Source organism: Panthera uncia, chromosome D1 (genome assembly GCF_023721935.1).
Source record: "Panthera uncia isolate 11264 chromosome D1, Puncia_PCG_1.0, whole genome shotgun sequence".
Lineage (NCBI taxonomy): Eukaryota > Metazoa > Chordata > Mammalia > Carnivora > Felidae > Panthera > Panthera uncia.
Window position 1 is genome coordinate 3,472,597 of NC_064808.1, and position 14,599 is coordinate 3,487,195.

The 14,599-nt window shown below is 58.6% G+C and overlaps 1 protein-coding gene across 1 annotated transcript; it reads right to left on the minus strand.

Annotated features, from left to right (window-relative positions):
* Positions 1-7,239: 7,239 nt before the first annotated feature.
* On the minus strand, positions 7,240-14,137 carry GAL (galanin and GMAP prepropeptide). Its single transcript, XM_049641807.1, has 6 exons — positions 13,963-14,137; positions 13,693-13,773; positions 12,988-13,042; positions 9,624-9,710; positions 9,297-9,374; positions 7,240-7,545 (listed from the first exon to the last, which is right to left on the minus strand). The coding sequence occupies exons 2-6, from the start codon at positions 13,771-13,773 to the stop codon at positions 7,475-7,477; spliced, it is 372 nt and encodes a 123-aa protein (XP_049497764.1). The 5' UTR covers positions 13,963-14,137; the 3' UTR covers positions 7,240-7,474.
* Between the last annotated feature and the right edge of the window lie 462 nt (positions 14,138-14,599).

The window sequence follows — 14,599 nt, forward strand, 5'->3', positions numbered from 1 at the left end:
TTTTTTTTTTCCAACGTTTTTTTTTTTTTTTTTTTTTTTTTTTTTTTATTTTTGGGACAGAGAGAGAGACAGAGCATGAACGGGGGAGGGGCAGAGAGAGAGGGAGACACAGAATCGGAAACAGGCTCCAGGCTCCGAGCCATCAGCCCAGAGCCCGACGCGGGGCTCGAACTCACGGACCGCGAGATCGTGACCTGGCTGAAGTCGGACGCTTAACCGACTGCGCCACCCAGGCGCCCCAAAGTTTCCAACAGAGATGTGAACTTCCTTCCCCACCGGGCAAGGCATTTTTTTTTCCAATTCGATTGGGGTTTTGAGGAACCAAACCCCGGTCGTAGGACTGGGGTATTCTGTTCCGCTGTAAGGTTCGCAGGGATCGAATTCTCTAGCCTCCCATGGCCATTGATCCCCTGTGTTGGTACCAACGAAGCATCCTATCCACAAAGGGAAGGTGAGTGCTAACAGAAACCTCTCTCTTGGGGCGCCTGGGTGGCTCTGTCGGTTGAGCGTCCGGCTTCGGCTCAGGTCACGATCTCACGGTCCGTGGGTTCGAGCCCCGCGTCGGGCTCTGTGCCGACGGCTCGGAGCCCGGAGCCTGCTTCGGATTCTGTGTCTCCCTCTCTCTGACCCTCCCCCGTTCATGCTCTGTCTCTCTCTGTCTCAAAAATAAAATTAAAAGAAGTTAAAAAAAGATTAAAAAAAAAAAGAAAAGGACAGTCTTTTGTTTCATTGGACCGTGATTCCTCGAGCTTTTGCCGTGCGTGGATCAGTCAGCTTCCAGAATGACTGAAGCAGGTCGCCCAGAGCCTCTGGGGCTGGGGACTGCTTCTTCCGTGTGGTCAGCTTTCGCGGCGTCGATGGATCAGGAAGGGACTCCCCGTTTCGAGATGCCGGCCTCACTCTGCTGCGGTGAATCCAGGGATCCACCTCGTCAACCTTTACTGCAGGAGGGGTGGACAAAATGACGGTGAACGGGCCCCTCCAGAGGGGTTCAGGGGTTGGACATTCCACCCCGTCACCCATACAGCGTCTCCTGGTTTAAAGGGGTGAGCGTCTGTGGTCGGACTCACAGGTAATCGCTCCCTGACCCAATGGTGTTGGTGGTTAGGGCAGAGCCGAGGCCCGCATCTGTTGCCTTAGGGTTAGATCGCCTGTCTCACCTAGATCCCCCCTTATGCCCTTGATAATGGGGGGAGGCAGCCGCAAAGGGTTTTACAAGGGGAGAACCCCGTCTGCTTCTTCAGCCTCCCACCTGCAGCCGCGGTCTGCCTCCCTGAAGGTCCCTTATCTCCCCCTGCCTAATGTTAACCCCCTTCCCTATGCATCCCTCCCCCGGATCAGGGCCCGTTTAACTGCCATTAGGGAACAGGGACGATGACCGTCTGGCTTCTTCAAGCTGATAAGGGACGGTGTGGGGGTACAGCAGTTAGAGTTGGTCGAGTGGCCCACGGTGTGGTTCTACAGGAAGGTTCTACAGGAAGGCGGGCAGGCATGAGGCGGCACAAACATGGGCAGACACGAAGAGAAAAACACAAAGATTACACTGATCGACAAGATGGCATCTCAGGATAACGTCCCCGGCTCCCAAACGCGCCAAACAATCCAGGAGAGACCCTGACTTTGTCCGAGTATGCCCGAATGTCATCCATCAGTCCTAAGACTCTGTGACAATCACCAGTTATATTGAAACAGTGTATGTCAGGGACCCTCTCATAACCCGGGTAACGGAGGCGCAGTAAGCCCGGAGTCCTACTGGAAAAAAGAGTCGTAACGGCAGCCGTTTACCATTATTAACTGGTAAATTTTTAGGTAAGCCAAACCCGGGTGTTATTTTCTACAGCAGACCTTGTGTTATTTCTTGCGCCTTTTCTGCCTTGCAGGGGAGGGCCCCCACCCAGTCAGTAAGAGTGTCAACCCATACCAACAAATGTTGAGACCCCTTTGACCTGGGCATAGGGGTGAAATCCAATTGCCGACCTTTCCCGATAGCCTCCAGTCCTTTGACTGCCGGCCTGTGGTTGAGAGGTTGTTTCTAAGACCTACTTCACAGGCTGGTATTACGTGCTGAACGGTCCTTGACAAGTTTTCCCCAGGAAACATCCTTTGGGCCACTTGGCCCAAAGTTTTCTCTCTCCCTAAATGAAAGGCCTGATGCAGGACTTGAATGCTCTTCCGGATCTGTGAGCCCGGTGATGGTCGTTGCCCTGCTCTGTCGGTAACCATCCCGAGGGCAGGAGACAGTGTCCACGAGGCTGATTTCCTTGGGAGGGTGGGTGGGATGGAGTCTCCTTTAATAGTTGATACGGCGGGCAAGCTCTTCTCTGAGCCCTGATGTCTCCAGCCTACAATTTCCGGTAATTCCCCCCAACTCTCATCATCGTTTATCTGTCCTGGAGTTAGTGGCTCCATCGTCTCCAATTTAGTTATAACGTCCCTTTCTAGCAAGGGAGTAGGGCTCTCTGGCCTTATCGAGAAAGAGTGAGGAAAAAATTAGTTTTCCCCATATGCATCCCAGGGGCCGAGAGAAAAATGTAGTCATGAGTTTCCCGGAGACGCCCCTCATGGTCATGCTGCATTTGGAGGGTTGGCCCGGAGTGGAAAGGAGGACAGAGAAGGTGGCCCCGGGACCAAGAAGGAAATGAACCGGACTTTCAGTTACCGGAGTTTTCCAGAGTTACCCGAGGCTCCGGGCTTCCGACAGGCAGTCGAGCCACCCCGAAGAGCCCCGGGCCCCCATCGGTCCCCTGCCAGGGACACTGGTTATCTGAGCCCTCGCAGATAGAGGTCCCCGAGGGCATTCGGACCTCCAGTGACTGTCTCCACACAAGGGGCATGGCTGGTGGGGCTTTGACCGCTGTTGTCCCTTCTGAGGGCAGTCTCGTTTCCAGTGAGACTGGCCACATAAGTGGGTGGCGTTTGGGGCCAGGACCTCGGGAAGTCTGGTCTGACATAGCGCGTAAGGCCGCGACTAAGGCCTCAGACTTTTCTTACGCCCGCTTACTGGTTTTGTATGTTTGTTTGTTTTTAATCTCGGTTGTAACGTGCCCGATTGGCAGCTCGTAAGAGCTCCTCCTGGGTCCCTTGCAGGCCAACTGCCAATGTTTGCAGCTTCCTCTGAATATCTGGGGCCGATTGAGTGACAAATGTGTCCTTCAAAATCATCTCAGCCTCAGGGGTGTCAGGGGAGATATATTTAACGAGAGCCTCCGTCAACCTCTCCAGGAAGGCCATCCGGCTCTCCTTCTGTGTGTGTGAAACAGTGGCTAATTCAGCATAATTTAAGGGCTTACCCTTAGACCTCCTTAATTTCCCTAAAGCACCAGCCTAGAAGCGGGGCGATACCATTTCCCAGTTAGGGTCTTGGGGTCGAACTGCCGAGTCCCAGTAGGAAACGGCAAGCTCCCTGCAGGACCTCCAGCCCCGTGACAATTAATGAGTTGCTTTTTCTTCGGAGTTTATAGATCAAGATCAACCCGATTTTTCAGAACGCATCCCAAAGGAGTGTTGGCCTTGGCTGGGGAATATGCCCATCTATAAGGGAAAAAGAGAAGAGGCGTCCCTTATCTTAATTTGCCGCAGCGGGCCAGGAGAAGCCACAGCTCCTGGCCCTGAGTTTTGGCTGGCTGTTCGACCGGCAGCCAAAAACTTTGTCAGTCTCGGGAGGTGCTGGGAGCAAGTCGCTCTTACCCCGGCTTGACCCTACCTCCGAGAGCTGACCTTGTCTCCCTGGTTTCTCCTATTCCGCCGTTTTCCGCCTGTGGGACTTTGGGGGTATTGACCGTGACCCAGTAAGCCTTCCCTGGTTGTAGAAGGACACCGTCATTTTATTTTGGCCTCTTTACAAGTATGTTTTGAAAGGCTGGTGGAAACCACGTTTTTTTGTAAGGATAAAATGGGTCGTCAAGGGGCTAAAAGGGCCGAAGTCGAGGTCTATTCCCTTGCCTTTTTTCAGCAGCGCCCACATAAACACGTTCCAGCCACGTGGATATCCATTTTAGAGTATCTAGGCGGTTCCAAATTGGCAGACACTGGGCTAAGTGTAGCAAGATGGCTCCTGCGTATCCCAGTAAAAGCCCTTCATATATGTCGTTATCTATCCCTCATCGGGCCCAGGCATCCACTCCTGTGCTAGAAAGAACACAGGTACGGAGCATTTGGAGGCTGGCAGCGAGGACGTCACCGTCTCCCCAACCTTTAGATCAAAGGAGGGGCAATTTCAACCAAGGCTTGAGTAAAACAACTCAAAAGGGCATGCTGTCCTGCCGTCCTGCCCTTCAGTTAAAATCGTGTATTTTCCCCCCATCTTTTTGGGCAGACGAAAGAGGGCAACATCCTTTGTTCACCTTTTTTTTTTTTTTTTTTTTAAATCAAAAGCATACCAACAATCCAAGAAAACATTGCCTTTTTAATGGAGAGTAAAGCAGAATTTTAATCTTATAGCAGTGTACTTTTAAAATCCATTCATTTTAACCTTCGTCCGTCCTGGCCACATATAAAATTTCTTTCTAAAGGTTTCCCTTCACAAACCTTCTACAACTTTGCTTTGCTTTCAGATGTCGACCTAAGCCCTTTTACTCCAAACAACCATCTCAGGACAAAATTACTTTCTTTTACCTTCAACAAAAATTACATTTTTAGGGACGCCTGGAGGGCTCAGTCGGTGAAGTGTCCGACTTCAGCTCAGGTCATGATCTCGAAGGTTATGAGTTGGGGCCTTTCATCAGGCGCTGTGCTGACAGCTCGGAGCCTGGGGCCTGCTTCGGATTCCGTGTCTCCCTCTCTCTCTGCCCCTCCCCTGCTCACACTCGCTCTCAAAAATAAATGTATTTTCATTTTTTATATCTTTCTTACCTATCTGCTACTTTTTTACATACAGACTTACTTTCCTTAGTTTTATGTCTTAATTACATTTAGCAGGATTTTAACTCTTAGGAACCTTAGTCTCCAGTGAAAGGTCAGCAGTAACCAACTGTGAACTGTTACATCAGAATTTTTTTTTTTTTTTTTAGACGCTAAATGTCTCAACTAAGCACAAAGCAGATTTTCCATAGTAAAATCTTCATAAAGCACGAAGCACGTTTGTAAGACCCAAATAGTCCTTTTTCGCAATAAATCAGAAGCACAAACCTACCTCTGGAAATTAGTGCCTTAGCCTCTTATCTCATTAGGTGTCCAATGAATTCAATCCCAATTTATCACGCGGGCAGAAGTGTACCGTTTCAGGTTACCAAAGACTTTGAAAGCTATCTTAACCATCACCCATCAAAACCACGGGACAAAGTTAACTATCACTTTTCACCCATGAAAACTACGAGACAAAGTTTGAGGTAGACCAACCAGGGACAGTTGGCTCTGATTATCATAGTCATCGGCCCAGGAAATGAATGAGAGAGAAGTCCCCACGCACAGTCACACGGCGACTCCGACCCACCGCCCAACGGCTCAGAGTCGCAGCTTTGTTCCTTATTCCTTATGAACTGCTCAGGCAACTCTGGGAGGTGATCAGGCTCCCCTCCTGCCTCTCGGGGCAGGCCTACCAGAACGGACGAACCGGGTGCTTACCAGTCTGACAGGCTGTGCTCCCGGAGCCGGTTCCTGGGCCTCACGGGTTCCATCGCGCACACACGGGGTCCTGACCCCGGCGCCCCGCGAGGGCTAGTCTGCGGATCCAGTGGTCTGGTCCGCTGGCCCCAGGCATGGCAGCCTGTCCCGGTGCTCCGAGCTTTGTACCCCGGCGGCAAAGCGGTTGGAAACGCACGGTCTCCAGATCCCGGACACGAGCCCCCCGGAAGCGTAGCAGGATTCTCGCACGGAGAGTCGTGACACCGAGGCTTTCCTTCCCAGGAAGCAACTTTATTCCTGCCGGCACAGGCTCAGAGGGGTTTGTACCTCAGAGAAACTACCCCGAACACCGCCGTGTGGTGTAGCCTTTTACGCATTTTCAACTTTCTCGTCTCCCATATACGGGTACCGTGGAGACGTACGGTCGGATTGGGTGCTCTCTTGTTACAGGGTCATGAGGGACGTCACCTACGCACAGAGCCACGTTGCCTTCCCTTATCTTGCGATCTCTTTTTACCACATTCCTTAGGGAGAGGACCTTATCACAGCCCGCCCGGCTCTCCTGGAGAGAACAAAAGGGAAATGAATGGGAGAGAGGGAGGAGGAGGAGGATAGTGAGGGGTGGGGATATGGCAGGGCCCGGCGTGGAGACGGCCTGGTGGCCGTGTTCCCGCCCTGAGCTGGGAGAGGACAACCTGGGTCCAAGTCCGGCACGTGCAGGGGCGGGAAGGGCTGACGGGGTCGTGGAACCACCTGGAAGTGGCAGGGGCCGTGGGGCCCAGCTTCGGGGTCTGGGGGATGGCGGCCTCACGGAGTCCGGGAGGGACGCAAGGGCTCTGTGCCCGCCAGCGCGGCTTGGATGACTGGCCTACAGGCACGTCTTTAGGTGGCAATTCTCACGCGTGGCTGCGTGTGGCAGTCACCCGGGGGAGCCGGGAGGACGCGGTGGGCTTCCAGACTCCGCGGGCCGCCTGGGTCCCCCCGGTGGTGCCCGCACAGCTGCTCTGGCAAACGCTAAAGAGCCCCGAGTTGCCCTTTAATGGAACAGAAAGGCTGGGGATCTCCATCCAGTTTCTTCTCGTATCTTCCGAGACCTTTTGGTCACCTTCTGTGTGACCTTTTTGTTTCTGCCCCAGAGACCCTCCCCGCCCTGCCTCTCTGGCAGTGCTGTCCCCACAAGCTGTCCCTCCCGCAGCACTGAACCCCACACGTCTCCTGACCGGTCAGGCAGTTAAGACTTTTAGGACCCCGACCTCCGTACCCCGGCCGCGTGATTTCAACACTGTTGTCAAACCCGTCGCCCTGCTGGGTCTCCTTCGTCCTCCTCCTCACCCGGGACCTTCGCCAGCACCGGAGAATTCCCTCATCGACCATGTTCAGGGGTGCCTTAGGCTTTCTGTTTCCATCTCTCAAAGCACCAGCTCCCTGCGGGCAGGGGTTCGATTCTGTTTTGTGTTTGTGTCGGTAACAGACCCACCTGCGTAATTATGTGGTACTCGGCTGAAAACGGAGATAACTCTGTGTTCCCTGGACACGTTCCCTCGCCATGACAAGAGACGGAGTCTCACGGACGCTCTGGACGGTAGAATTTGGGCTTAAACTCTTGTCTGACGCACGGGATTATAATCAGGCCTTATCTTTTAAACGCCCCCCCGACCCCCCCACCCCCGGTGGCAGGGGTGACAAAACAGACACACGGAAATGACCATCGAAAGCGGATGCTATCTTTTATTTTGCCACTCAAAATAATTATCAAACGGGAAAACAAAAATCTTAACAGCAATAACACGGCACAGCATCAGGGCAGAGAAGACAGGACTGGCCACCCCACGAAAGTTGGCACAAGACCATCCGTCGTGTCCGAGTTTGGCCGTAAGCGACATCGTGCGGAGGAACATTCTCGAGGGCTTCCTCAGGGCTGTTTCCAGTCTTCTGCGGAGGCTGCGGGCGGGAGGTCGGGCAGGAACCCCAGGGCCCCGGCCTCTGCAGAGAAGGAGCGCGCTTGGGTAGAGCCCCAGAGAGAGCGGGCGCTCCAAGCCCACACGCCCGAGCCGCTGCGGCCGCTCCCCGGGGGTCTCCCAGGATCACACCCGAGATCGGGCACACCCCATCCCACTCCGCACCCTTTACCGACGTTAACTCTCACACCTCTTATGCACCTGAAACGGTCAGACTTTTCAAACCATGATTTAAAGGCGTGTAATCCGCGTTGGGGTAATAAAAAGCAGTGTCTCCTAATGCAGTTGCGTGTGACAAAATTCGAAACGTAACAGAGCAGAGAACGGGAAGCCCCTGGAAGGGTCCGTCTGCCCCTTGCTGGAAAAGTCACCACCGGATGTTCTCCGGCAGGAGCTCTCCGCACGCTCGGCGGGGCTCCGACGGAGCGAACTCGGTTCTGGGTTCTGGGACTGCCGCGTCCTCCACGGTCCCCCTGCCCACGGGCGGTTCTCAGGAAGGAGCCGCAGGCCTCTGACCTCCTCCTTCCCACACCCACCTGAACCCCTTCAACCCCGGCCACCCGCGCAGCCAGAAAGCACACAGACCAAAACACGACCCAGGAATTGGTCCCGGCCAAGTCTTGGCCAAACTCACAACAAACTGTAAAGTGCAAAACGTGACAACCGTGTCCCCTGCTGTCCCCGGTCCCTGTCCCCTGTGCTCCGCTCCCAGGGCACTGCCACCTCTGTCCTCTGTCCTGGCGCCTTCCGGCGAGCAGTGTGACCCCCGGGGCTGTGTGATGAAGGCAGTCACTGCTCACTGTCGCCCGCACGACCACACAAGGCAGAGGCGCGAGGCTGAAACGGGCCCCCAGGGAGGCCTCGTGGCATGTGGTACCCCCGGAAGACACCAGACCTGGGATGGAGGTCATCAGACGGAAGGGCAGCCTGTCCTACGGGAAGGCTGCGGAGAGAAAGACTGGAATCGGAAATACGGGCGAACTAATTCACCAGGCTGACAGGATGGCTTATGATGGCCTACAAGGGGCCGTGGCCCCTAAAATGTATAGGAGTTGCTACCGTGACACCAAGTGTGGCCCCAGCCGAGTGGGTGGGACCTGGGGCCTCCCTCTCCCCTGCTTCCTGTCGAGGGTCCCTCTCCGAGGACAGCGCTGGGACCACCAGCAATTCTGACCAACACTGGCGATGGGAATGGGGGGGGAGGGGCTACTTACTCCCCAAGGGAATTCTACAGGAGCCCTTCCTGGCAGGTTTTTCATGTGTGTGGGGTTCCAAGAGGTGGCCTTTAAAATTGGTAATATTTAGTGGCGCCTGGGTGACTCAGTCGGTTAAGCGTCGGACTTCAGGTCACGTCATGATCTCACGGTCCGTGAGTTCGGGCCCCGAGTCAGGCTCTGTGCTTACAGCTCGGAGCCTGGAGCCTGCTTGGGATTCTGTGTCTCCCTCTCTCTCTGCCCCTCCCCTGCTCATGCTCTCTCTCTGTCTCAAAAAAAGAAAGAAAAAAACAAAAAACCCAAAAAACATTGACATTGGTAATATTTTGGGGCGCCTGGGTGGCTCAGTCGGTTAAGCGTCGGACTTCAGGTCACGTCATGATCTCATTGTCCGAGAGTTCAAGCCCCACATCAGGCTCTGTGCTGACAGGTGGGAGCCTGGAGCCTGCTTTGGATTCTGTGTTTCCCTCTCTCTCTGCCCCTCCTCTGCTCACACGCACTCTCTCTCTCTCAAAAATAAACATTAAAAAAAATTTTTTTTAATGAGTAATATTTCACATACCTTTGAGACGCAAGAAAGTCAGAAACTCAATTATCGTGCGCACAACGGCATTCTCGGACAGCGGCCTGGCAAAGCTTCCTAGGAAACAGAAAGAATCCGCGTCTGCAAAACCTGCCCCACGGTGGTCTGCACCTCACCTCTCCGTCTGCGGAGACCTGGGCATCTGGAAGTCAACACACTGGCCGTGACCCCTCCCGCCCCGCAGGGCCTTGCTCAGCACCGCGGGGAGGTAGGGCGGTGGGGGGGCGGGGGGAGAGCCAGGTCAAGGCCAAGGGGCCTGCGTGCCCTGGGGGTGGCGGACGGAGATGTGACCCACAGCTCGCTCACCTGGCCTTGCTTCGTCTTCGGGCGGGAGCTCCCGTTTGCCAGTGAGGCCGGGCTTCTCCTGAAACGATCTGTGGTTGTCAATGGCATCTGTTCGAAAACAGAGAGGAAAGCACCTGACCGTCGTCCCTACAGTCACACATGCCCCAGCCCCAGAGAAGGACGCGCTGGCTGCGTATAATCTAACACACACGGAAAAAATAAAGCCACGGCAGGGAAACCATAGAAGCAGGAAGATCATTGTGGAGCTAGGGACTCGTGCCAGGGCCAGAGGCACGATCTCCCCCAGGTGCTGGCACTCTGCCGGAGGGGGGAGCCCACCCAGACAGGAGGGGAGCGAGGGGGCGCACAGCCCGCAGGTGCAGCGAGGGGAGCGTCCGGGGGGTCCCAGGGGCGCCGGCGCCCGAGCTGTCTCTCGGGGACACCGCAGGGGCTGGGGTCCTATGTCCCTGAAAACAGACTTATCTTTCAAAGACCTCTGTGGCAGCTGGACCGGAGCCAGGCGGCCAGAGACAGCCAGGGACAGCGGCAGAGGGGGAGAGGGAGGGGGAAGCAGGGGGGCTGAGGGTGCGTGCACACGCGTGTGCTCGTGTGCGCTGGGCGGGGTGAGACGAGGGACTGCAAGCAGAGTGACCCCTTGAGAAACTCGGGGAGAGAGCAGGAGGTCCTGACCCAGCGTCCAGCGGGGGGCCAGGCGCCTGATTCGGGGCGACGAGGCAGCGGAGGTGAAGGGGCGACGGGGGCAGGCCGCGGGGGGCTCCACCTACAGGCCGAGCAAGACGAAGTGAACCCCTTCCTCCAGAGCCGGAGTCCGTCCGGAGTTCGTGGCACGACACGCGGGAAGAAGCAGGGCGACCCTCGCGTGGCGCCCGGAGCCGGGTCAGGGCCCCGCCGTCTGCAGCGGCGGCCGGGACGCGGCCCGCGCTGGCGGAACGGGGCGCACCCACGAGCCGGTCTGGATGTCCAGCTCCTGGTGACCCAGCCGGACAGAGACACCACCTTGATGGTAAAAGGGTCCTGCCTCAGGACTCCCATCTTCCTGACGGACGCAGTTTCAACATTCTGAGGCACCACGAGCAAAGATCTCCGGTGAACGGCCTTCCTTTCCTCCGGGCCAGAAGCACAGAGACGAGGTGCTTCCCGAGGGACGGAGCTCAGGGTCCCAAAGGGCTCGGGGAAACGAGCCCTTTGAGCCCGTCTGTCCGTCCCGCAGGCGAGGCCAACCCCCTTGCAGCGACAGGACCGCACGGGGACCTGCCCTTGCCTTTGACCCGAGACCAGAGCACCCAGAGACGCTGCCTGTGGCCCCGGCTGGCTCGTCTCTGTCCTCTCTGTGCCTGTGTTTCCGGAAGCATCCCCCAGGCGATCAGACAACCCTCTGCGGCAGGAGGTCTGTATTCTCAGGGTGGGGTTAGGAGCTAAGCGCCTAGTTGCTCTGGTGGGAACCGAGTTGTTCGCCTCCTTTCCTGCTACGTTAGGCAGTTCATAAACAAGGGACGGTTTCTGTTTCTTTTTAAGATCTAAGGCTGTCCCCAAACCAGCCCTGCCTGCGAATTTGAAACTGCAAGTGCGTAAGCGATTGGAGGGAGGGTGAAAGGTCTTCCCTCGTCCCCTCCTTTAGGATAATTAAAATCTGCAGGTGCCACTCGGACAGAGGGGACACACGCAGCCCGCAGGTCCCAGAGCTGTCCTCTTCGGGGCTGGGGCCGGCTGGAGGCCTAGCCTGCTGCCCCCTGTTCCTGCCAGGAGTCCCACAGCCCGGAGCGAGCACTGGCCTCTCCACAAGCAGCTGCCACACGAGGGGCGTGTGAAGGCCCAGCACCTCCAGACCCACCGGGTTCTCTGCATCGTGAAGGCACCGAAGCTACACCGTGTCCCCTCGGTGGCACGTCAAGGACAGGACACTCAGTAGTAGTCCACCCACAGCCTGGCAAGTTCTGGGAACTGATGGCTGCGGGTGAAGCCGCACGCCCGGGTTCTAGTGTGTTCCCCACACACGCAAGCCCCCCACCCCGGCCTCACGGTTCAGCTGGAGTCTTCGTGGCGCAGAGCTAAGGCCCGGGGCGGCCTGGCACCCTGGTGGGCGACCGCAAGTTGGTGCAAGTGCCCTGCCATCGGCCACCCGCCCAGATTTGAGCTTTCAAAGCAAAGTGCTACCGAGGCCGACTGCGGCCGGCAGGCCCCTTGGGGGAACATCGGGACTCGGACCAGCTGACCCGTTTCCACTTACGGCCCGGGGCGAGGGCTGTGGGCATCTCATGCCTCTCCGTGCAGCCGGGTACAAACCCCTGCCCACCAGCCCCGGCCCCAGTCACGCCCCGGGAGACCTTCACGTGTGGGTCACCGGGCCCCCGACTGACACTCGGCTTTCTTCCTGCTCGCCACTCGCCTCCCAACGGGGCATTTTGGTCAGGCTGTAACACTCTGAGTCCTGCCCTGTGCCACACGGGATGACCGACCGTCCGTCCCCAGAGAGCAGGGCGCCACGAGGGGTCCTGGTGATGGCAGTGGGCTGGGGAGGGCCCGCAGGCGAGGGGACAGGTTTGGAGCAGGGCATGGGGCGAGCATGTTTCAACTGTCCTGGGGCCATCTGGGAGTTCCCATCCGGGGCTTCCAAAAACACGACAGAGAGAGGGCTTGAGTGCCGAAGACGGCCTGTGCTTTGTGACGCTGAGGGGGGATGGGGGTGTCGAGGGAGGCGCAGGGACTCGGGAGAGGACCCAGAACAGAGCCCCGAGGGAAGGTCCGCCTTCAAGGGCTGTGACCTGGGGAAGCCCGGGCAACGTCGGGGTGCAGGGCAGGAGGGCGAGGAGGGAGAGGCTTCCAGAAGGAACGGTGCCTGGGCACATGTCCAGAGCGGAGGCTGGCAAGGCTGTGTGCGGCGATGCACAGGTCCCTGGTCACCCCGTGAGGTTTGGGGGTGGGGCAGGGGCAGCCCTGAGGGAAAAGGGGCGGTGGAGGAGGCAAGGGGAGGGTGCCCAGGGTCTGCCTGGCCGCAAGCCGCAGGACGGGTCAAGGTTCAAGACGGAGCAAGGCAAAGAGAAGGGGCAGATGGGGTCAGAGGTCCCCAGGCATCTGCCTATTTGCTGAGGGACAGAAATAAAGGGGGAGCAGGAGGCTGGCGGCCGGCCGGGGCTGCCTTTCGGGGCGCGGGAAGGGGCGCCACTGTGGACGCGGCGACTACTGGAATCAGCTGCCCCCCCTCCTGCTCACAGCCTCACGGAGCCCCCACTTCCCCTTGACTGAGACCGGAGAGTCAGCATCACAGTGTGGCTGGCTTCGCGGCTCTCAGGGGCAGGGTCAGCACAAGTGGCTCCGGGCGTTGGAGGAGCAGAGCCCTCGGAGCGCGTCGCGCACCGTCACTTACGTGGCCCGAGGAGGTAGCCGGCGCTGTTCAGGGTCCAGCCTCTCTTTTCCTTCACCTTTGGGGGGGGGGGGGAGAAAAGGGGGTCAGATGGCCAGGCTGGGGCCGGTACAGGCCGCAGGGGCTCACGGGAGCCCCCGGGCAGCTTCCGGCAGGGTAACCCACGGTGGTAAGCTGTCGGGGGTGCCTCAGACCATCACGGAATTTACAGGCACACACACAATAGTGCGTTAAGGCGAGACGCACATTCAAGGCCGGTCACCAGGCTTTCCACGCATGATGTGGGAATCTGGAAAACGCATACGCTTCCCGGGGCTGCAGGAAATCCCTGCTTTGCCTCCACATATGCTACATTCGACCTGAAAACAGGACTCCTGGCTTCACTAAATAATTCACTCTAGAGCCACCGGCCCGGGACCCACGGTGCACCCAACTTGCTTCTAAGCCACACTGAGGACACGCCAGGTGGAGGGCACGTGTGGGTGGCCGGCTCCTGGACGGAATGAAATGAGATTTGCTGGCAGCCTCCAGCTTTCACCGGTTTCTAGCCCGGAGCGGTCGTGCGCCGGCAGAGGCGCCCCCCACCCCCAACCCCCCAGGAGGAGCGGGGAGCGCTCCCGCGGGACCCCGGCCCTGGGCTGCAGGACGCCCGCCGCCCCGCTCCCCGCGCCCCCTGCCCCGGAGCGGGAGGACGCGTCCCGCACTCACCGGTGACCCGAGCCCCGGGGTGGCCGAAAGGGCCGCGGCGAAGAGCAGCCAGGCGAGCAGGAGCGCGCAGCCGCCGGGCATCTGCAAGGAAGGCGCGGGGCGGGCGTGGGGCGAGCAGCGGGGCCCCCGGGGCGCACGTCGGGCGGCCGGGGCTGGGGGGCTGGGGGGCTGGGGAGGGGCGAAGGGCCCCGGGAGGGCCCAGTGCGGGAGGGGCGCGGACAGCAGGCAGGGGTCGCCTCCCGCTGCCCCACCCCCCGGGGCGCGCCGTACCTTGAGCGGGGGCGGGGTCCCGGGGCGGCGGCGGGTGCGGGCGTGCGGTCGGTCGGTCGGTTGGGTCTGGTAGAGCCCGGGGCGCTCAGCGCATCGCGCGGCCTCGGGAACGCGGGGAAGAAGCGCGGCGGCTGGGCTCCCTCGACGTGTCCGCCGCCCCGGCTGCAGCCGCCGCTATTTATGCCGCGCGTAGCGTCACGGGGCTCAGTTCCCGCCTTCCGCCCCTCCCCCCTGCAGTGCCCCCCCCCCCGGGGGGGGCGGGAGGGGCGGTAGCTCAGCTCCTGCAGAGGAGGCTGCGAGTGGTTCAGTGGCGTGGCTGGAGGGGCAGAAAAGGCACAGTGCCCCCATACCCCACGGGACAGCCTCTGTCACCCCACAGAGAGCCCCCATCACCCCTGCAGAGCCCCCATCACCCCTGTAGAGAGCCCCATCACCCCTGCAGAGAACCCCCATCGCCCCTGCAGAGCCCCCATCACCCCTGCAGAGAATCCCCATCACCCCTGCAGAGAGCCCCTCATCACCCCTGCGGAGCCCCCATCAGCCCTGCAGAGACCCCCCATGACCCCTGCAGAGAAACCCATCACCCTGCAGAGAGCCCCCATCACCCCTGCAGAGAACCCCCATCACCCCTGCAGAG

Coding starts and splice junctions, on each gene's coding strand:
- GAL (XM_049641807.1), bottom strand. CDS start 13,773: ATGCCCGGCGGCTGCGCGCTCCTGCTCGCCTGGCTGCTCTTCGCCGCG. Junction 9,711..12,987: donor CGGCTACCTCCTCGGGCCAC/GTAAGTGACGGT, acceptor GTTTTCGAACAG/ATGCCATTGACAACCACAGA. Junction 9,375..9,623: donor CGAAGACGAAGCAAGGCCAG/GTGAGCGAGCTG, acceptor TCTGTTTCCTAG/GAAGCTTTGCCAGGCCGCTG.